A 23,403-nucleotide genomic window follows, 5' to 3' on the forward strand; every position below is an offset into this window, starting at 1 on the left:
TTCCCACTATAGTTGAAGTAGATTTACCTGTTATTATATGGTAAAAGCAAATATTGTATTTATTTAAAAATACAAATTTTTATTAATCTGAATCATATACCCTTCACTTTTTGCCTTGAAATTATTAATAGTATTTCTTTAATGTATATTCTTAGTTTAAGTGAAACAGTAGTTAAATTCACTATTTAAAATTTGGAAAAGTTTTACTTTTAATAATAAATATAATTTTGAGTCCAGAATTCAATTTCAGAGGCAAAGACAGCATCATGTTCCTCACTTACTAAAATTTGGTTTTAGGCTACTTTATTTCACTATCATGTGTGGATTTGTGAGTTAAACTAAAGACATTAGCATCCAAATTGTATTTCAGACATCTCAATATTTCCTGTCTTTAAGTATTTGTTCTCTCTTTGTATAACTTTAAAAAATAAAGCAAAACAAATGATTTTTTGGTTCTGAAGTGCTAAAGTGGTACATCACGCTGGGGTATTTGTGGTTCTGAGTAATTTGAAAAGCTGAAAACAATCTTTCATAAAACACCCCCTGACTATTGTTGTCACCACAATGTATGCATCTAATAAAAGACCATTCCTTTAAGCATATAACACTTGTCTATTTGCATTATCTCTGTCCAGATTAGTAGCCACAACCTCAATGCATTCAATCTTTGCTTTTCACATTATACATCATAAGGGCTAAAATAAATATTCTTCTGTTTTTTTTTCCTTTAGGTTTTTAAAAACACTTTTACTTTTCCATTTCATCGATCATAAGCGAAATGATATATCTACAATCTGTCTCATCTTTTGTTTCTAGCTTATAAATTCCACAGTTATTTTTGTAGTAGATGAAAGAAAACATTATGTAGGATGGATCTGCTATACAAGGTAAGTCATCTTTTGATTGAGTTGTCATGAGTTTTTATCTTTATCAAACATTATTTATGTAGTTTGACCAAGATATTGAATTGTCGGTAACATTTATCCATTAATTAAATGAAAAATATTTATATTTCTCATTACCAAGATCCTCAAAGGAAATGCATTATGGAATCTCAAAGCATTTTTATTCTTCATAATGATTACATAAAATAATAAATTTGGAGAATATAGTCCTATATTTTGAAAGAGCTGAGTGCGATTATTAATGTCTCAATGTTAGAGGAATCTATTATTTTAAATAAATAAAGAATATTGCTCTAAAGTGCTGCCAGCATCCTGTCACTTTTATCCTTGTTTCTTAAAAAAACCTGAACTCCATTTTTACCAAAAAGAGTGGAATGTTGAACTTTATCTCCTCAAAGGGAACACTTTTACAGAGCCCTTTGTGTAATACTTACTCAAATATGGTGGTTTGTAAGGCGCTCGCGTATTAGACAGCAGTCCGTCCAGCTCCTTCCTCTCCAGAGTGCTGTGAAGGGCCTTCTCTTTGCCAAAGGTGGAGAAGGACCGCTCTGCCCCAGGCTGGGCTTCTGGAGTTTCAAACACCTCAGTGTCTGGAACAGAGTCCATGCCGGGAACATGCAGATTGCTGCGATAATCAGCAGCCTGGCGTCCATCAGAAGGGACAAAAGAAGGCATCCAGCACCGATCTGAGTGGCCCAGAGCTTTACATTCCTCAGTGCAATTGGAGAAGAGATCCATACCTGTTAGCAGAAAAAAGAAACTACAGATGTAGTCTTCACCAACATGACCAGTTACTTAGCAGGGTAAGATTACAGGCAGCATAAAGGGTGACAAGTGAAGGTGTCTTAACAAATTTTCCCTGGCTTATCCTGACAGGAACCAAATATCATTTTGTCTCATTTTTGTCCATCACTTTAAAAAGAGAAAATGATCGGCAAATGTAAAAGATAAGATTCTTCTGGCAAAGAGGTCTCTGAAATAGATGTTTCTAAACTACTTAAGGTATTGGGAAAAAATATTGGCTCTAAATAATAACTGGGAAATGGTGAGTAAAAAAAGTAGACATCTTTTAAAAAATCTCTCATGAAGTGTATAATAGAGAAAACAACAAGGTGTAAAAGCTTTAAAATCCATGATCCCTAACAATGATATCTGAATTTTTTCCTTAAAAACAAATAAACATAAGAAATATGCCAAGCACCAAAAATGATATTTAGATTATGAAATTTGAATATGAAGCAGAAAGTGAAATTCAACAGAAATGTGGTATACACAGAGGAATATCAGTAAAAATCAAGAATAAAACACAATTTCATTAGCAGCCAAAAGCATATTTTCTGAGGTTTCTAGGAAATGACTTCCTAAAGGTATTCCTCAATGACACTGTGGTAGTCCATATTACTAAAAAACACTTATCATTTACCACCTTAGACAAATCCAGAACAAACGACTGTAATTAGTGAAACCAAGGTAACCAAATGCAGTGTAAATCAACTGCAGATACTATTGACAAATACCTTATTACTTGCTCTATATTGGAACACACTTGTCCTAGTCAACAAAGAGTTGTTTGCTTACTAATCCTATAATACCAAGATTTCAAAGGACAAGTTCAAATTTCATTGTCTTCCTTAGATTGACAAGATTACAAATATTATCTGATTATGATCAAGAAAGGTCATTCAGTTTCTTAAGCAAAGCATAAGAATTTTCGAGCAATACAGAATACTATTTAATATGAATGCTAATACATAGCACTACACAGAAAAACACATAAACAAAAATAGCATTTTAATGTTTTTCTAAACATAGTAACGTATCTATCAAATATTTTAAAACAGGGCCGAAACGATCTCAACCTATTGTCAAACTTTAAATGGATAAGAAGCTCCCTGGCTCACTGGCATGGAGCTGGGTGTGGAATGACGGTGCCTAGTAGGCCACTTTTATTTTCTAAATAATATTTTTAAAAAAGAAAAAATAATTAAAAAATTTTAAAACAGGATAAATTTGAAAAACAAAAGTATATTATTAGTCTGTAGAAAAGAAACTCGAGTCCATACACAGTCTGGAAAAACATTTTTTAAATCAAAAAAGTAATATTTATTTAATGAACATACTTGATTGTTACTTCTATTAATATCAAAAGTGATTTGAGCTCTTGAACAAGTTTTGGATTTTAAATTCCTGATAGTATTCTGTTATATATTGATTTATGTGTCTTTGTGTATATGTTATCTGCATATAAAAAATAAAATAATTTTTCAAAATTATGAACACTTCAGTTTGTCTAAAAATAATTTTTCAAAATTATGAACTCTCTAGATTAGTTTGTCTAATACTATCTAGATTATCTAGATTATCTAATACTTAACTCTAGTATTTTGGAGTTAAGAACAGCTAATTACATAAATTAAAAAAAGTAACACAAAGCTTCTTATCATATATTAATCTCACTGTGTAATGACTGTTTAAAAATTTTATATTAAACTATGTAGAATGCTAACTCTTACTTTGATTATAATATTTCACTGATAATTTTCCTGTATAAGTCTGGAAATAAATTACTGATCAGTGAACTGTTGAGGAACAGAAACGTGAGCTGAAGCTGGGATTAAGGAATCTGACTGAGAACAGCATGTAAAACATGCAAATGTTTCACTAGACACCAGAGAAGCTCACTCCTTTATCCTATTTTAGGAAGAAGATATGTGAAAAGAAAAAGAGAAAGGGAAACAGAATGTCCCTGATACACGTTTACATACTAACTAGGTAGAGGCTACAGAACCAGAGAGAAGATTTATATTTTGACATGATAAATGCTGCCTATTTGTTAATAGAATGATAGGGGAACATAGATTTTTTTGATAGTAGAAACTGTCTTTAAGAGTAAAATTATTATGAGCAATTATTTATTTTTAAAATAAACTTAATATATACTCAATTTGAATAGCTGATATAATTACATTCCAATATAAATTCGAACTAATACCATTTTTCCCACATGACGAATAAATATCATTTTAAATATGCTAGATAAGACAATATACAACCTTTCACATATTTTTTTGCACCTAGGCCCAACTACTCTTCTACCTGTGAATATGACAATTCTACACATAACTTTAATAATCTAGTATGTCAGCATACATTAGGATACTGCTTGATTTTGGTAGAAATTACTTTTATGTAGTTTATACCCCAATGTGCCCATTTTCTTATCTGGAAAGTATGTTTTTCTTCTGTCTCTTTCGATTATTTGAGTTTGGTTAAAATTTCCTCAGATTACATAGTAAAGTTCACGCACGTTGAGAATCGGTATTAAAAATAAACTGTAGCATGTGCATGGCAAAAAAAAAAAAAAGTGAAGATATAGAAAAGTTTTTTGTTTAAAGAACAGTATCACTCTACCAAGGCAATAAACATGTAAATAACATTCTTAATAAATCTATGAATTAATCCTTTTAAAGTGGAAGTCCTTTAGTAATAATATGCAGCTTCATATAACTAGAAGGAAAGGTAAGGTGGCTCAAATTGTACATAAATGTTTCACCAGTTTTATTGATAAGTGTACCTATTTCTCAGGAAGAAAAATCAGACATAGAAACAAACATTTAAAACATAACATTAATAGTAAATCAATAAACTTCAGATAAGTAACAGAAAAATTAATTGAAAATTGATTTTTTCATTTGTTGTGTAGTTATATAGTTTGAGAGCCACATAAATTTATTCCGTTACGATTCCTCACCTTCGGAAGACATTGTATAACTAACATTTTATCTTTTATCATCTGTGGTTAGTCCCATTAAATATAGTACTTTAATTACCAAATAACCAGAGGTATATTTAAGTTTTGTTGTGATAAATGACTTTATGATGCACAGGGATGCCAGATATTACAGTAGCTAGGATATATTAAAATGCATAACTTTAACACTGCTCTTACAATTTTTTAATAGCTCAAATTGACACCTCAAAAGTTGGTAAGTTTAACTTAATTTTTCTTTTTCTCATTCAAATGCCCTTACTATGGAAACTGTGGGTTTTTACAACAGAAAATTACAGACCAAACCTCAATTAAATTAAAAATAAATAAATAAATAGACTTTAGGGATACATGTGCAATTTTGTTATATGAATTTATTGTGTAATGGTGTAGTCTGGATTTTTAGTGTAACCATCACCTGAATAATGTAAATTGTACTCATTAGATAATTTCACATCCCTCACCTGTCTTCAGTCTTCCCACCTTTCAGAGTCTCCAATATCTACTATTCCAAACCTCAGTTTTGAAATTTTGGTAATATCTAATAAATGTTTCAATATATACCTTTTACTTGCAATCTCTTTTTCTAGTTATTTATTTTTTCCACTTTTCAGAAATAATCTGTTCTGCAAGGGATGACAGCTGACGTGATAGACTGCCTGTTATGCAAATATATATGTAAACAAATGTTGAAGTACATGGTTTTCAACTGGCAAGTAACTTGTCCTGTATACTCAGAGGCAGTGGATATTTCCATTGAGACCAAATTGTGATTTCAGAAGTTTTAGAATTCAATTTGTGCTATTTTTTTGGTGACTGTAATAATACAATAAATATTGTGTGAACATTTCTTTTTGTGCAACAAGCTTTCATTCAAAACATTTTTTTTCCAAATATGATAAATTAATTTTAAAGAAGATAAAAAACTTCTCACATTTTGAGAAGATTTCTAGTCTTTTAACTACTTAAGATACATTAATTGTAACCGCAAAAATTGCAGTATGTTTTAGGAAAACATGGTTTTGAAGCAGATAGTTATTAACATAACTCACTCATGAAAAAATCAAAATAAGTCCATAAAATTTTCTCCCTACCTATAATCTTTCAACATGTATATATTTTTCACCATTTCCTCTCAATATTTTGTCTTCTATATTGCTTCCAGTTATAAATCTCTCCACATTTTCAAGTTGTAGCTCCAAGTTTCACCAGTGAATAAGGTTTTATAAATACTGGTGTAAATTCATTTTATACATAAACCCAAAAGCAAATTTGACAATTATCTAAATTCTTAATGGAGTTTGGAAATAGGTATTTGTGTTTATAATAAACCAATAATTCTATTGCTGATATTGTAGTAATGCAATGGCTTAATGCATTTCAATGATATATTTTATCTACTAATTTGAAATTACTGACCAATCAACTCATTTTGTTTTTAAAATTCATAGTCAAATTTTGACCATGTATTATATCTATATCTATAATTATTTAGAAACTAAACATAGTTGGAAGATAAGTTCTCTTATAACTGAAAGAAAAAATTATTGAAGAGAAATTTGATAATTTTCAGAGAATGTCTAACAAGTAATTCAATCACTCATTAGGATTCTTTCTTCAACATATTTTTTTAAAGGCACAAGGTATTAAAAATAAATCTATAATTAAGCTTAGCATTATTGACAGTGTAGGTATTTTATAACGGGAAAAGCAACCTGTCACTACTAACAGATCACTTTAAATATACCTCAAATAATATTAAAATGTTTAAGAATATACAATTTAAAATATTCTATCTGTACTCTAAAATAGAAAAAAAAATTATGTTTTAATCTAATGACATAATAAAGTTGAAAACACATATCTTTAAAGTCCAGTTCTTTGGCTATTTAAGCTGTGATTAATCAGTTTTTCCTCTTGTGATGGTTTATGTTTGCATTTACCACTTCTCCTTGGACTACTGCCATATCTAACCAATACATCAATAATGCACTGAAAAAAACGGAAAGCACCTTGACAAGGCTATATAAAGAAAGTGCCACAGAGCAGTGGTCAAGGCGAAGAATTTCACACATGGAGCCAGGTGCAGTGGAAAACTGAAAAAGCTTATGTGATTCTCCGTGCAGCTGTCTTCGTGTTTAAAGCCCTTCTATGAACAACATTGGTGACGGCAAATGGCTTAGAAAAAAGAAAAGCAAGAAGGAGGGGGTGTAAGATAGAACAAAAAAAGAAAACTATTCATAAAAGAATAAATAGAAGGCATATCTAAATAAATAATACAGAATAATGTTAATGAAGAAAAAGAAATAGTAGTAAAGAAAAAGGAAGTTTAAACAGGTGAAGCACTGAGCTAAACAGTCTGCACACTATAGTGTGGAATGTGGTACAAACTGAAAGAGAGAATTCGGAGTCTTTATCTTTCCAATGTTAGCTTTGCTTGATAATCTAACTTTTCTCCACTAAAACCTAGTTAAGTGAGATTTGCTTATTACAGCATAATGTTTTTTTTTTTTTTTTTTTTTTTCCTATCCTGAACTTAGAAAGCTATGCTATGAGTAATATTACCTAATTTTGCAAAATAGTAAGATCATTAATATCTGGCTTTACAGTGAAATACAACAGATTTATCTGAAATGGGCTTAAATTTTTGGAAATAGTCTAGCTGCTTGATGTGAGGCTTATAGTACGTAACAGCAGTATGGATTGAAAAAAGTCTTTAAGTAAATGCACTTTAATTCTCTGCATTTGAGGTTTTATACTTAAAAAAGAAAACACTTCAAAATCACTCTTATAATAAAATTAGACATTAAATCTGATTGCAATTCACACACAAAGGTGCAATCTCTTCTTAACATAAGTGTTTTATTACAATCCTAAAATAGCTATTATTGTGCCCAGTATGTTGTGGCTGCCCTGTAACTACTAATGAGATACATAAACGGATTGCTAATTCTATAATACTTTTACATGTTTAAGAACTTAAAGATAAGGAAAAATTTTTAACATTTTGATAAAAATAAAAACTGCCTGGCTAAAGTGTTTTCCACAACACATTTTAACATTTTTGTATTCTTTTAAATGCTTTGACATCTCCAATAATTTGAAAGAAACATTACAGAAATGGTAACACTGGGTGACTGCAAAATAAAGTAGCTACTGGGAAGATGCACTGATAAGAATATGTTCTCATCTATCTTCCAAATTTGGCTCTTTTTGCAGATGTGTATTCATTACTCTTTCTTCAGTTAGGTTATTATGGGTCATTATGTCTGAGGGACTAAACTAATTGAAATGTTCATTGAGATTGAAGTGCTACAAGAAAAACAAAGCCGGGCGTGTGGGGTGGGAAAGGAGTAAAATGCATCCAAAGAAACATGCAACAGATACTCTTTTCAAAACATTAAACATTTTGTTTTAAAAGTTTTAAAAGGCTGACAGTTAAATTAGAAACTCTGAAAAAGAACAAGAATGAGCAATGCTAAATGTACAGTTTTTAAAGATAACAATAAATCATATGCCATATATAGGGCAAAAATGAAAGGGACTTTGTACTCACATACAAACTTCTGGCAAGATCTGGTTTGTTGTCAGGTTCCCAGACACTAAATAGATGCTCTGTTCACTTAGCGTGAAGGCCCGCAAGGGGCAGGGACCTCCGGGGATTCTTGGCAGTTCTCAAGTCTCATTAGGCCTGCATATTAATGACTCACAGCAACATAAAGGGACCCTTGAGCAGCCTTTTTTCCCTTCCTCCTGCCTGGGTTTCCCAAGGCTAAGGCAGCCACAGACACAGCACACATTAGCCAAGTGAGAGGCTTGTAGCAACCACTGCTGCCAGGCCACCATGGGGTGTACGCTGCCCTTTGACACACTGCCTCAGCACCATCCAGAGGTCCACCAAGTGTGTTAAGGAATGAGTGCTCTCGAGGACTAATATCACCTTGAAAATAAGAACCTATCACTCTATGGTTATATTATTAACTAAAATAAAGGTCCAGTCTCAACAGAGCTGAGTTGAACCCAGAGACAGTCTAAGATCGACATTTTCAGGAGTTAGAAAAGTTGACTAGCCTTTCTATTTCTTCATGTGTCATATAAACCCAAAACTAGTTAGGAAAAGTAAAATATTCAACAAATACCCTTCAAAGATGAAAACCAAATAATTAGGAAGGACACCAGAAGTTTATTAAATCATTTTCATTTTAACACACATACTTTATTTCATGTAAGAGTTTCCTTTTAGTATTAGTGATAAGAGTTACCAGTATCTCATAAAACTTGACTTATAATAAGAAAAGTAAAATGAAATAAAATAAATATGTATCACATTGGAACCTGTCAATGACTACCGTCAAGCCCAAATACAAATATTCTCAGAGTTCACCTTTTGATGTGTCATGGACCCTGTTGAAAATATGAAGAAACCAAGGACACTTCAGAAAATACACACTATCACGTATTACCTAACATTCTGAAGCCTAAGACTCAAGATTAGAAACCCTGTTTTCAACCCATTAATGACTTTTAATCACCATTACTTTTCTCATTCAATACTTGGTGGTGTGTAAAATGCATTGTCCTGGAAAACAAGAAATGTGGATTCTAGTGTTCAGTCATCCATTTATCCTCTTGTGACCTTGTGCAGGTCAATCAATTTTATCCATCTTCAGTTATCTCATCCATAAACAAGTTTAAGAATACCTTAATTGACTGAAGACTGGTAACTGGACCAGGTGAGAGAGCTATGTCTTTCTGTATGCAATGTGTCCATTAAAGAACATTACATAAGCAAGATATATTTCATATTCTGAAACTCTCCACAATGAATTCCTAACTTTAACTCTCCAAAGGAGCATTGCATTTTTACAATTCTCTTTAAGTCTGCAATTATCAAAGTAGAGTGACACTCTTTTTCTGTAGAGTTACCAGCATTAAACATACGGAAAATTGCCTAGGACATCATCCTTCCTGGGTTTATTTTTAAAAATAAAAACTATAAAAGTTAGCATTTAGATTGCCCTTTGATCACACTTACCAGCTGACTGGGCACGGTTGGTGGCATCATGATCACTATCTCCCTGTTCACTGTCTCCATGACCACTGTCCTTAGAGCTTACTATGTCGGCTTCCTGGAATGCAGAACTAGAAGTACAAAAATGTGAATATTAGAATAAAAAAGGTGAAGAAACACAAAAAACATTCTTCTGCCACCACATGGTCACAGATGGTGCTGCAGACCCACAGACCTCTTAGTTGGCTTTGTTTCTGCATAAAGCTAGTTTTTATAACCTAAGCGTAACTCTTTAAAAATGATCAATTAACAGGCATTTTGAGCACTTAAGTCATATAAAATTTAGGCATTATTCTACAATTGGAGCTACATACATGTTTATATCATTTTCATAAAATAGATATAAATTTGGAACAGTAAGGAAGACTATCAGAAGCTGTGTAGGAGTGTAAATTGACAAAATATTCAAATATGTTTTAAATGTATATAAATGAAATATAATGTATAATTTTTAATGTTTTGTTTAGGAAACACAATATAATCCATATTTATGTCCTGCCTTAATTGAAAATATTTTATACATTTTAATTTTAATTTAGAATAATATACCTACTTCCTACTTTTACTAGGTAGTAAATTGTCCATTACTTCTAGGGAAAAAAAGAGTCCATACCTGTTAACTCGGCGAGGTCTGTCAACTAGATAGCTGAGCTCTGCTCGCTGGTGTTTAGTCTAGGAAAAAAAAATAAAGAAATCAAGAGCATTTGAATGCTATGGGTTGAACTAGTAGTCTACTTTTGAGGTTAGGGACCATATCTAGCTTAAGTAATTGTATATATTTTTATGAATTTCCAAGCTCTCCTAAGACCTCATCCTAGTGATTTCTATGTAAGGGCAGGGGAGATAGGCAGACACACTTGAAACCACATTTTAGTCACTTGTAAAGGTTAAAAAAATAAAATTGGCTAACTTTAAATGTGTGTGTGTGTTTTTTAAAGAGAAAATACAAATGACTTCATGGCTAAAGCACATATACTATTGTCTGTAACAGAGTCAACCTGTTTATATTCTGCAGTCTTTTTTTCAGTGGCTTAAAAAAAGTGTTTAGGTGCATACTGGTTGACACAAGAAAAACAGCACGCTCAATAAGCAAAAAGTTTGGATATTTTGTGGAATTATGTTGTTGTTTATTTTCAAAATGTGCTTAAGATACAAATGAGCTGTACAAATATTCATGAAAGTCAATTAATAATATCTAAGACTCAAATAAAATAACCTGCCAGGAAAGGAGTTCATAATCCTGCCCGCCCCGCCACACCCCCATTCTTTTCCACTCCAAAGGCTCTCTGCATTTGCCTCCCCACCTCTACCGCCCACACACCTTTCCGGTCCAAACTTTCTTTTACATAAACCAACTTTGTTCTCCCCCCAACTCCCACCCTCCAGCTCTGTCACTTCTCCATCCTTTTAAAAAGAAGTCAGAATTGACAAGCCAAATTCTTTTATGAAGAAAGCCAACAGCAGTGATTTATCCAAAACAGTGGCAAGAAAGTGATTATTAGCTAAAAAGATATATTTAAGACAACAATTGTTTAAGCCTTTCGTTAGTTTACTCTTAACAGGGGTTTGTGCCAAAGCAGCTTCATTCAAATTCACACTGTGTGGGCGCTCGGCTTCAAGAGCGTCTGTAAATGCTGTCCAGAGCCGAACTGAAGGATTTTTTTGCAACCCGAGTTCAGGGGACAAGAATCTGGTAACTTGTTCACTAAAACATGCATTCGAGGTTAGACAACTGTGTAAAGTTAAACAATCTATAGCTTACTTGTACACGCGACTGAAAGCATAGTTAAACAAAGCAAAATAGAGCCAACTTTATTAACGCCTGGGACAGACGCAAAGAAAAAAGACCTTTGCCAGTGCTAGAAAGTAAGTCCCTCCTCCACATTTCCCTCTCCCTTCACGCAATTTCCCTTCATCCCCAGGTTACTGAGAAGGGAAAGGGCTGACAGGAATTAAGGTTTTAAAGGAAAGATGGAAGAGCAAAGGAGGGAGCTCCAAGGTGGCAAAATACCAAGGGGACGGAATGAAAATAAATGTGAAAGGGTGGAACAACGCGAAAGTTAGGTTACACACCAAGGAGTGGGAGAAGGTGACCGCCCATCTTCGCTCCCACAACGATACACATAAGGTAATATCCTAAAAATAGATACACAGTGCACCAGAGATACAAGTGCCGGGCTAGAGGAGGCTTTCTGATGGAGGAGATGAGAGATGGTGGTCCTTTCGCTTCAGCCTTACCTCGTTGGACAAAATGCTTCCGTTGGAGATGATATCAGGCTGCTGGTCGGTGTAACCGGTGACTATGGCCCCGCAGGGGTTGTGCTCAGTGTCCGTACTCCGCGAAGGGCTGCAGGGCTTAAGAAACATCAGGTCGGTCTTGGCGGACTCTGGGGTCAGGCAGACCTGGTAGCAGTAATTCTGGTTGTGGTGGTGGGAGCCAAAGCCCCCGGACTCCTCCACCGGCACCTGGGCCGGGTTACTGGGTACATTGGAGCTCTGCACCAGCATGATGTCCGATTTGCTGAGTTTCTTCTTGCGCGCCCGGGCTTGGCGGCCACAGCAGGTCGAACCTCCGCCACCGCAGCAGCAGCAGCAGAGGCAGCAATCGCTGGCCAGACAAGTGTAGATGTTGAGCTTCTTCTCTTTTTGGCAACGCACGGCCAGCACGATCATGGCCAGCAGGAAGATGAAGGACACCGAGCCCAACGCGATGATGAGGATGAGGGTGAGGTCTAGCGAGGTTTCCCCGCCGCCAGAGCGGCTGGGGCGCTGGTGCTCTCCTGACCCTCCGCCTCCGCTCCCGCCCCCGCCCTGGGGCTCCACGGCGCCATCCACCAGCTGAACCACCAGGGTGGCAGTAGAGGACAGGGGCGGCTGCCCATGGTCGCGCACCTCGATCACCAGCTCATAAGGCCGCTGGGGGTCGCGCTTGGCCGGGACTCGGCGCGCTGTGCGCAGCTCCCCGGTGCGCCAGTCCATGCGAAAGAGGTTCATTTCGTTGCCACGCACGATGCTATAAGTGAGCCGGGCGTTCTCGCCATCGTCCGCGTCCACGGCGGCCACGCGGGTGAGCAGGTAACCCGGCTCCGCCGAGCGGGGCAGCACCTCACGCGCTGGAGTCCCGTTGCGCCCTGGTAGAGGCGCCACGATGGCAGGGGCGTTGTCATTTTGATCTACTATGAGGATGTTGACAGTGGCGTTACCCGCCAGCGCCTGGGGGCTGCCAGCGTCCCGGGCTTCCACCTGAAAACTGAAGTCCTTGAGCTGCTCATAGTCGAAGGAGCGCAGGGCGTACAAGTAGCCGTTCTCAGAGTTGATAGACACGTAGGTGAAGACGCTCATGCCTTGGATCTGGCACTCGAGGATAGAGTAGGCAAGCTGGGCGTTGGCGCCCTCATCGCGGTCGGTGGCGCTCACCGCGTAGATGTAGGCGCCAGGCACGTTGTTCTCAGTCACATACACGTCGTAGACCGGCTGGCTGAAACGCGGCGCGTTGTCGTTCACATCCGACACTTGTACCTGGATCGACTTACTGGTGGAGAGCGCAGGCTCGCCCCGGTCCCGGGCCACTACGGTCAGGGTGTAGGAATCCCCCGCCTCTCGGTCCAGAGGGGCTTCGGTAACGATGGTGTAGTAATTCTTAAATGAAGACTTGAGGCGGAAAGGCACGTCTCCCAGTAGCTCGCACTGCACCTGCCCATTCTCCTCTGAGTCGCGGTCAGTCACGCTGAAAAGGGCCACCACAGTGCCGGGTGCCGCACCCTCGCTCACCGCCTCCTTCACGGTGCTGAAGCTGATCTCTGGCGCGTTGTCGTTAGCATCCAACACTCGCACTAGCACCTTGCAGTGCGCAGGCACGGCGTTGGGGCCCAGGTCCTTGGCTTGCACGTACACTTGGTACACAGGGCTCTCTTCATAGTCCAACTCGCCGCTTACCTCCAGTCGGCCAGTGCGCGGCGAGAGTCCGAAAAGCTCCCGCGCCCGGGGAGAAATGTGGCTGCTGAAGGAGTACACGACCTCACCGTTCTGGCCCTCGTCCGGGTCGGTGGCGTTGAGCTGGATCACGAGAGTGCCTGGGGGCGAGTTCTCTGGTAGGGACACAGTGTAGACGGGTTGGTCGAAAGCGGGCACATTGTCATTGGAGTCCAGCACTCGGATGGTGAGTAGGGCCGTGCCGGTGCGCTGCTGCTGGGGGGGCAGGCCTGCTCCCCCGCCACCTCCCCCTCTTTCTCCTACTCCTCCCCCTCCTCCCCCGTCCACCGCGGTCAGCACGTAGCGGTGCACCGCTTGCTGCTCTCGGTCCAGTGGCTTCTCCAGCACCAGCTCAGCGAATCGGTTGCCATCCCCCTGGGTCTGCACGTCCAGGGAGAAGTAGCTGTTGGGGGTGATCTCGTAGTCGCGCAAGGAGTTGGTGCCCACGTCTGGGTCGAATGCGCTCTCCAAGGGGAAGCGAGTGCCTGGTGTGGCGCTTTCAGAGATTTCCACCGTCAGGTCCGGCTCCGGGAAAGAGGGGGGGTTGTCATTAATGTCCAGCACCTCGATCTCCACCTGGAACAGCTCCAGGGGGTTCTCCAGAAAGACCTCCAGGTGCAGGACACAGGAGGGGCTCTGTTTGCAGATTTGCTCGCGGTCTATTTTCTCGTTCACGTACAGCACCCCGGTCTCCAGGTTGAGGTCTAAGTAGGGGGTCCTTGAGTTTGGCACCGTCTGAAACCCGCGAGCCGAAAGTTTTGTAATGTCCAGACCCAGATCTTCAGCGATATTCCCCACGAAAGTGCCATGTTCCTGCTCCTCCTGTACCGTGTAGTGAAGCTGGGAAAAGACTCCTTCCACCATCCAGAGCAAGGCAAAGAATAATAGCACAATCATCTCCAAAAGGAAAGGAAGTAGCTTCCCGCAGCCAGTCAGCTACCCAATCACCTCCCCCACCACCACGAAAAAAAAAAAATCTGAAAAAATACAAATAAAAGTGCGCTACGTAGGGGCTCCTGTGGCTTTCTGTCTTTAAAAATCTTACTCCTTTTGCTTCATTTTAGAGCTTCCCGCAATTCAGCCTCATTTTTTTAATCTTAGCACAGGAATGGTGACAGGCGTCCCCTTTCCTCATCTGTAATCTTTCCACTGATCAATTAATAAAATAACAATAATACAATAGTCAGCGTCCTTTATTCCGACAGTCTTGGCGCAACGCGGCGCTGGCAAATCCCAAAGAGGAAATTTCGGTATTTCAAGACTGTCCTCGGTTTGTCTTCTTGCTGATGGGAGGAGAATGAGGAGGTGGAAAAAGAGGAGGAGGAGGAAGAAGAAGAAGAGGAGGAGGAAGAGGAGAAGGAAAAGGAGATGCTGTTGGCACCGTTAAACATGCCTCTTAATGTCAACGGCTGGCAAATGCAAAAGGGCTTAAAATCAGCGACAGAATTTTGTGCCGGAAAAGCACAGAACGGCTCTGCAGCTTAAAACTTTCATTCTCTTCATTTCTCCGGATGGATGTTCTTCTTGACATTTTTTTCCTCTTTCGTTCTATTTGTATTTTTTGTCTTTCATCGTCTTAGTTCCCTCTGTCCTCATCTCCACCGTTACTTGCCTCTCTGTAAGTGTAATGAGCAATTTCTTTTCTGCTGTTTTCTTCCCAAGCCTCTTTCCCTCTAACCTCTTTTTCCTTCCAGTCCTTCCTTCCTCCTGCTTCAGCCTCTGAGCTTGTGGTCTGGACTGGCAGTTTCTGAGCTCCGAGCGCTCGGCTTCTCCGTTTTTGCGCAGCGCCCTCATTCTGCCAACCAATCGCCGAGGAGCACCACCCACCGGGCTGCCGGTGACTGGCCAAACCGGCCGCCAAACAGACACGTCACGGGGCAGCCGGGCGGGGCGGGATAGAACTCTCGCCCGAGCGGCCGGGGTGAGTGTGAGTGTGAGAGCGAGAACAGCCCCGCAGGTCCCGAGGCGCTGGCTGGGGACACTGCCGCGGAAAGTTCCCAGTCCCCAGCCGCAGGTAATGGGGAGGGAATAGAGAGGTTCCCGTTTGCATCAGCAAATGCGAAAACATAATAGCAACAGCTGCGGTATCCTCTCCTAGGAGCGGGATTTCCAATGATGCTAATTCTTTTTCCTTTAAGGTATTTTCCCTGATACGGATCATGGAACTAAATCATCTAGAAGGGGAAAAAGTAGCGCAGGGGCCACTAATTGGCAAGGGTTACCTAATTAAGGGACCCTAGCAGAGATTGGCAGGGCATTTAAAAAGTGGGTATTATATGACATGTGTCAATCTAAGGGTGAGGGGTCTGACGGGGCCGCGAGGAAAGGGGTGAAGCAAACGGAGTAGGGGGTGGTGGTGGCTCCTAAAAAGCGGAGGAATTCACGCTAAAGGATGTGGGATGACCGCGCTTATAGACGGGCAGACGCGTTCGACGTGCCTCTTTCTTCCCTAAATACATATTCACAAAATACTTACCAAGTAGATTAACTCACTCGAGGACCTAGCTTCGAGCCGTGAGGGCGTTTATCAGTGACTGAGGAGTTTGATTTGAGCCGCTTCCCACGAGCCCGCCATCCTAACGCCGGGCCCTTGGGCATCCGGCACACAGCAAAGCCAAGCGCTGCAAAGCGCCTCTGATATCCCTGCGCCTTGTGCGGCCAACTGCCACGCAGCGGCTGGGAACACCGACTATTTTCTAATTTTTTTGGCAATTGGAGATCGATCCCTTTACCCACCATGCTAGACTTGACCACTGATTTCTGCCGATCCTGGGGTCAGCCCGCGGGGTGAGGACAGTAGGGCGGCGGCAAAGGCGGGCGGAGTGGTGGGCAGGAACCGTGCACAAGAGGGACCCTAGTGTGCACCGCTGCGGGTATCTGCGAACACGTTTGCACATGCACGGTACTTGCATCCATCCTCCCTGGCCCAGGGCTTAGCTATGTGTAAGCCCCAGCGGAGCCTTCCTGAGTTCTGAAGGACGCGCTTGACCAGCTGTCAGTGCCCATTCCGGAGGCGCAGGGGCAACGTGGCACATCTACATAGCTAGTTCTTGTGAAGTTAAAAAACAGCGCGAACTCTTTAATGCTAGAGAGTGGATAGAATGCCAATTCTCTAAGGAAAGATATGTAAATATATATTTTTAATTAACGGGCTACTAGCAAGGAATTTGTTGTTTATTCACGATAGAAGCCCCTATTCAACCTCCTTCCTTTGCAAAGAGATAGGTCCTTTGCTGCTTTCTGGTAATGAATGACCCAAGAATACGACCACCACAACCTGCGGGAAAGGTAGAGTCTTTTTCCCGACCCGGAGATACGTTGCCATTCCCTCCTGGCAGGGAATTAAGGAGGGCAAGTGTCCATGGGCGTGATTGTAGCCTGAGACGTGCTTCTGAGAGTCCCGCGAATGCACTGCCCCGATTTCCACGCCACCCCCCTCCCCGCAACGCCGGGTTCCCCCGGCCCCCGCACTTCGCTCTTTCATGAAGATGGGTCCTGCCTTTGAGCGCTTAGAAGGAAAGGATGCCAGCAAAAATGGCTAATCCTTTTCCAGCTGCAGTAAATTGGAAGACTGACCAAAGCCAAGCGAAAACCGCTGCAGTTAAAATGATTTTAGCATCATGTCTGCGGCTGAGAATGGAGCGGCAGTGTATAAAGGGACCTGTGGATCAATGAAAAGGGGATTATAGTGTATCTGAATATTAATACGGTATTGCATCTGTACTTCCCACCCCTCCCCCCTTTCTTTTTCTTCAGATCTGCAGAGTTGAAATGAAATGTTTTGAGCTCTTCAAGCTGACTCGTCAGAATCCTGGAGCCTTTTAAAAAATGACGGTAATTTTCTAATGTGTTCATTTGTACGTATGGAAACACTTGTGTGTGTGCGCGCGAGTGCGCGCGTGTTTGCATGTGAGAGACATGCAGCTGAATGACAATGCAGATCCAGAAATTGGGGAAGAGGGTTTCTGCCCCCGAAATATAGATGAACTTTGAGCTGACTTGGGGCGTATGCTGAAAACCAGAGAGCTTCCAGAGGTGGAGATGAGATGGCCAGATTTGCCTGTAAATAATCACTACATCCACTGTAACACTTGAGCTGCTTTTTTTTTTTTTTTTTTTTTTTTTGTAGCAGCTGTGTTTGAATGGAACTCTCTCCGCAAACGTGGGTTACAGGCGTCTCCTAGCGGCGAAATCAGCAAAGGGCAGACCAGAGAATTTTGCTTTGGAGAGCTAGCCTTTTGGGGGCTCTACAAGATTTCTTGGGTCATAGGTGTCTGTGTCTGCACCAGCGTCGCTGAGCCCAGGTCCCCTAGAGGTCTCGCCTCTCCGACTTCTAGTCTCTGTGGCGCCAGCCAGGGACCGGCGGGGTGACGGTGGGGTCTTCTTCCCAGCAGAACAGAACAGAGCCTGGTCCTCCGCCTCCCGCTAGATAGCTCCAGCAAAGAGCAATTCCAAGAGCATTTTGTTTGGAGCCAAGATCAGATATTGGCATTAATAGTCTTCTGTGCTCCTTTACCCTAGAGCCTTTAAAACAACCACACCCCGTCACCCACAAAACAAAACAACACTCCACATTTGCCTTTTAAAATGCCTCTAAAATGTAACAGGCTTACTTTTTCCCTTGCTGTGTCAATCAAACAGATCCTGCCTTTCGTTTTTCTTTTTCATTCTTACTCCTGTGGACCCCAGAATTTAGTGAAATGAGGTTTGATACGGCACCCTCAGTAATGAGGTTGACCACATCTTTGAACTGTAGAGCATCGTATATATTCTGTGTTCTTCAATTCCCCCGTTACTGGAGCGGAAAAGGAGAAGGAAATCTATTGTATGTAATCCCTTCTTCACCCTCCCCCTTCCACCCCCTAGGAATGCAAACTGTTTGACCCAGGACAAACAGCACCCTAAGAAACAGAGGAAAAGCAATTTTATTATTTGGAGGGAGGTTATCAAAATCAGTTTTCATAAAAGTCCTGGTTTATATATTAGAGTAGTAGTGCATATTTTTTATTTCATTGGGCTTTAAGTGCAGCAGAAACAGGGAGGCGCTAAGGATCCCACAAGTGTGTTTTACAAACTTTGAAACTGAGTTAAGGGATTGCTTTCTTCTCTGCCCTTTGCTGCAGAGGGTGGGGCAGAAACAAGTTTGTTAACCAGCCTTTGGATAAATGAGTGTTTGCAGTGATTTAACATGACTTGAAAGCAATTTGTTTCTAAATCCTCTTATTATTGCTATGTGCCCAGAGCTTTGAGGGAAGTGTTTTTTTTGTTTTTTTTTTTTTTCTTTTTTAGAATTGGAAGAAAAAAATTACTTTATCAATAACCAGGCTCCACCAGGATTGACCAAGATGTTTATTCCTGGCACTTGTCATTCTCAGCAAGCACAGAACAGAGAGCAAATACAAAAGGCCCAAAGTGCATTGCATCTTTTATGGGTAAGCATGAAATAGGTTTATCTGTGGTGGTGTAGTCCAACTTAAGAGGTGGGAAGACAAGGCTTTGGAACCAATGCCACAAACATTGTATTAGTTTTTGTTCATCTGTAGTAAAAAGTGAATGCTGACTAGAATTTCTGGGAAAGATTTATAGCATATGCAATTTTAAGAATTCAGGTAACTCTTTAGTTACTGTGTTTTAATCGTTCAAGCCCATCAGAGAACAAACCAATCCTTGTTCTTGGGATTGAAAATACTAGATATCCCATCAAGCACCATTATCTTGATATTTAAAGTAGAAATATGCTTCTCCATTTTGTTTAACCTAGTTAATATTGGGGTGGCTTCACATTTCAGTGCCTTTTCAGTTATCAAGCAGGGCCAACATTTTGTTAAACTCTAAACAGTGAATTAAAAGCACTGAATGAGCTGAAGCAACCCTCTAATACAAAATGACAAATTGCACTTAAGCGATACATGAACAAAAAATGATTTATGGATTTTTACAATGGTCTGAGCAAATGAAAGCAACATGAATTATACATCCTAATGCTCACAATATCATTTTCTAATAATACTGTTTTAGTTCAGATGCTATACTCTGCTCCTTTCTGTAACAGAAATTAATCAATAAGAGGTCCAGGAATGTTTTAAAATTGGGCACTGGTTTGTGATACTGATTCCAAAGAGTGTGTGTGTATGTATACATATGCATATATATATATGTGCGTGCATACATTTTATTTTGGTTTTGGGGAGGTGGGTTGATGACGAATATTGAACATGCATTCTTGTCAGATTCTTCACATATTGTGTCTTTTGGTAGTAAATAGTCCTTTGAAAACTTTTGTTTTTTCCATACCATCTTTAAGAATGTGAATAAATAGATCTCATTCAAAATGACAGTCTTTATTGCCACATGAATTCTTTTTTTATAAATTAAAATGCATTACCTCATCTTACTCTTTTCTTCCATTACTTTGGATATTAAAACATCTTATTTCTCCAAAATGTCTCCTAATCTTTTCATATTTGTTTTATCCTCTCTTTTTCAGGTCATTGTTTTATTCTTTAGAGCATTAGAAACATACTTGGGCTAGTGAAAAGGTCATGGCACCTTAGTTTTGTAGCCTTAGTAGACAAAATATACCCTATGGGTTGTCTTAAATTACGGAAAAAAAAAATCAATCAAATAAAATTGTATGTGCTGTTTGTGTTTTGAGTCTGAAAAATACAAAAATCTAGTTTCCTTTGTGTTATGTTGATTGACTACTCCTAGCATTTTTATTTAACCATTTGTGGTTTGTATAAGTGGATAATTTTTGGTAGGTATGTAGATTTTAAGTGAAGGTGGTGTCTGTGCTGTGTTGCATCCTCAACCACAGGAAACTGCTAATCACCCAGAGGCCTCTAAACTCACATTATTAGGCTTAATCCTAATTATCCAGGTATATTAAAAAAAAAAAAAAAAAGAGAGAGAGAAAAAAAAAAACATTTTATCCCCATTTCTGCTTTTGACAGCATTAAGAACTACTTTTACTGAAAGATTACTGAAATCAATGATGTGATTAGGATTGTAAATAACAACTAAAAGACATCACATTTAAAAAGCCAGCTGCTTTGCTTAACAAGGAGATGTGTAGATTTTACTGACATGGCCCAGAGACAGAAAATGAAGCTTCAAATATAGAGGTCGATATAGAACAATTTCAAAAATTAATTGCAAGTTCTGATCAAGTTCATATGAGTAAGAGAGAAGTTGTCTAGAAAGAGCTCTTTTTTTTTCCTTACTCAATGGTTTTACTTTTTATTTGATAGAGATACAAAACCTGCATAGTTTTAGTGTTTGCCTGGGAAGTGTAAACTATTTTCTTAAAAGGAAACCCTTTGATTTTTAAAATACAAAATAAGATTATTCTGTATAATAAGAATAAGAACCCAAATTTTGATTAGGGTTGCAAGTCATAGAGCTATATTCTGAAGAGTTTTAAACATTGGGAACAGACATTATCAAAAGAATATAAATCACAGTTTGAGAATTACATTAATAATTAGAATTACATTAGAATTAAAATAGTAAATCAGAACAAACAGTAAAACAGATACCTCAATTTAAAAAAAAAAATATTTCTCTCAGTCTCACTGCCTGCTTAGTATAACTCTTTGTATAAGAAACACGATTTCCATGATATCTTATTTAAATGGGCTTGGCAAATGCTGCACTTTATTGCTCTATTTTTTTGCAATTTCATCTATTCATTTTAGGTGAAAGTTACTAATGGTTTTTAAGCAGCTTGATATTTACCTAGAATTGTTACATAAGCTATATTTGGTATTCTCCATCTATATAGGTTTTATTATCCCAACATTAGAATTAAGGCTAATAAGGATGTTCAGAGTTTTAAGTAACTCACTGCATAATTACAGAATTCAAATCCAGATCTTTTGCTGCCCATATACAGGCTCATTTTATTACCCCGTCGGCTTTCTTCAGTCTGTCTGAATTGAATTTACTTAGGAGGTAAAACAAACAAAAAACTCAAATTAACATAGAAATGGAGTTAATCCAGATTTTGGACTGACAGATACGCTGATTTTAGTCTTAGCAAATTGGCTAGTACATTACTGAGTTAAGTAATAGAAATCATAGATTCCACATTTTTTTAAAGGAAGGAACAAGAAAATTGATGAAACAGGTTCAAAATGAAGGTACCTGTGCCTCATCATTCCTAAAGAACACTGATCAATGATCCCAGAAGTATGCCATGTTCTCTTAATTCATCAGAGATTGAAAGCAAAGGAAAATCAAAAAATGTACCCAGTTTACACGGTGCACATATTGGTGTTTATTTTGTAAACATTTCTGAAGCAGTCTTTAAAAGGGGAAATGTGTTTTTGTTAAATGAATTTCAAGTATCACTTCATGCTAATTTCTTCTTCAATGTTGCTTAAAATTGGTTTTAGCCGGGCCCAGTGGCTTAATCCCAGCACTTTGGGAGGCCGAGGTGGGTGAATCACAAGGTCAGGAGATCAAGACCATCCTGGCTAACACGGTGAAACCCCGTCTCTGCTAAAAATACAAAAAAATTAGCCGGGCAAGGTGGTGGGCCCTGTAGTCCCAGCTACTCGGGAGACTGAGACAGGAGAATGGCATAACGCGGGAGGCGGAGCTTGCAGTGAACTGAGATCGGGCCACTGCACTCCAGCCTGGGCGACAGAGCAAGACTCCGTCTCAAAAAAAAAAAAAAAAAAAAAAAAAAAAAAAATAGTTTTAATTATAAAGTTTTGAAAATTAAAAGATTAAATTTATTCATGCCAGGAGAAAAGTGGAAAAGTGGACAAGAACTTAAAAATGCCTTTAAATTTTGAAAGACATAATCAACGAAGATGATTGTGGCATCGTATTTACTACTATAAGTAAAATTTGTATTAATATTTTGGTATAAGAACTGACAGAGAAAAAAGATCAGGTTTATTTTAGAAGTGTACTCAGTAATTCAGAGTATATGTAATAGGCTCTATAGGGTAGGTTATACATATTTTTTACTCATTTCTGAAGGTACCCAACTGTGACAGGAGATGATATGGTAAATTTATGAAGAACATAACCTTGATAATTAAACCAAATTGGTTCATATTCTTGCTTCTCTAAATATTTGAAGTTGGACAGATTATTTTGAAGCTCTATTAAGTGTGTCAGACATTTGAAACATTTATTAAACTACGATGATACATTGACCTTGTTATTTTGAGGTTTCAACTGAAATGATATAGGTAAAATTCTTATTCTGTAGCGGATTCTCAGTAAATATTAACTATTTGTATGATAAGGTGTTTTGGATGAGGTAGTCTATAAACAGACATTTGTTGAGAATAATTGGCATTAATTTTCTTGAGGATTTTATTTCCTTTGTCAAATATACATTATTTACTAAGCAGATACCGAAACATTTGGTGTCCCTATTTTGAGGGAAATTGCAATATAATTTTGAAGACTAGATGCAAATGATAAGTGAAGAAGACAAGTAACTAAATTTTAGTTAAGCTTCAAAAACATAAAAGCCAATTATGAGCTTTTCCCATAATCATATATCACATTTATTTGCTTTCTTTGAGATAAACTTATATTTTTGGTAAGTTAAAATTTATATGATAAAACTGATAGGCAGATAGATTATAAAAATCATTTTCATAAGCAGATAGCTCATTCATTTTTAAGTTTTTTATTTAAATATTTGTCAAAATTTTATTATT

General features: G+C 38.7%; 1 protein-coding gene and 1 long non-coding RNA gene across 3 annotated transcripts in view; one reads left to right on the forward strand and one right to left on the reverse strand.

Moving 5' to 3' along the window:
• PCDH10 (protocadherin 10) overlaps positions 1–15,465 on the reverse strand; it is a 61,222-nt gene extending 45,757 nt beyond the window's left edge. For both annotated transcript variants that reach the window (XM_017959043.3, XM_003899192.4), the window contains exons 1-4: positions 11,984–15,465; positions 10,359–10,417; positions 9,710–9,816; positions 1,340–1,645 (exon numbers count right to left, since the gene is read on the reverse strand). In XM_017959043.3, coding sequence (XP_017814532.1) covers positions 1,340–1,645; positions 9,710–9,816; positions 10,359–10,417; positions 11,984–14,614 — 3,103 coding nt within the window. In that variant the 5' untranslated portion in view covers positions 14,615–15,465. The remainder of the gene's footprint in view (positions 1–1,339; positions 1,646–9,709; positions 9,817–10,358; positions 10,418–11,983) is intronic.
• Positions 15,466–15,481: 16 nt separating this feature from the next.
• Positions 15,482–23,403, forward strand: part of LOC116274143 — a 28,847-nt gene continuing 20,925 nt past the window's right edge. The window contains exons 1-3 of the long non-coding RNA XR_004182681.1: positions 15,482–15,731; positions 17,474–17,551; positions 19,007–19,149. This is a non-coding gene — a long non-coding RNA (uncharacterized LOC116274143). The remainder of the gene's footprint in view (positions 15,732–17,473; positions 17,552–19,006; positions 19,150–23,403) is intronic.

Source organism: Papio anubis, chromosome 3 (assembly GCF_008728515.1).
Source record: "Papio anubis isolate 15944 chromosome 3, Panubis1.0, whole genome shotgun sequence".
NCBI lineage: Eukaryota > Metazoa > Chordata > Mammalia > Primates > Cercopithecidae > Papio > Papio anubis.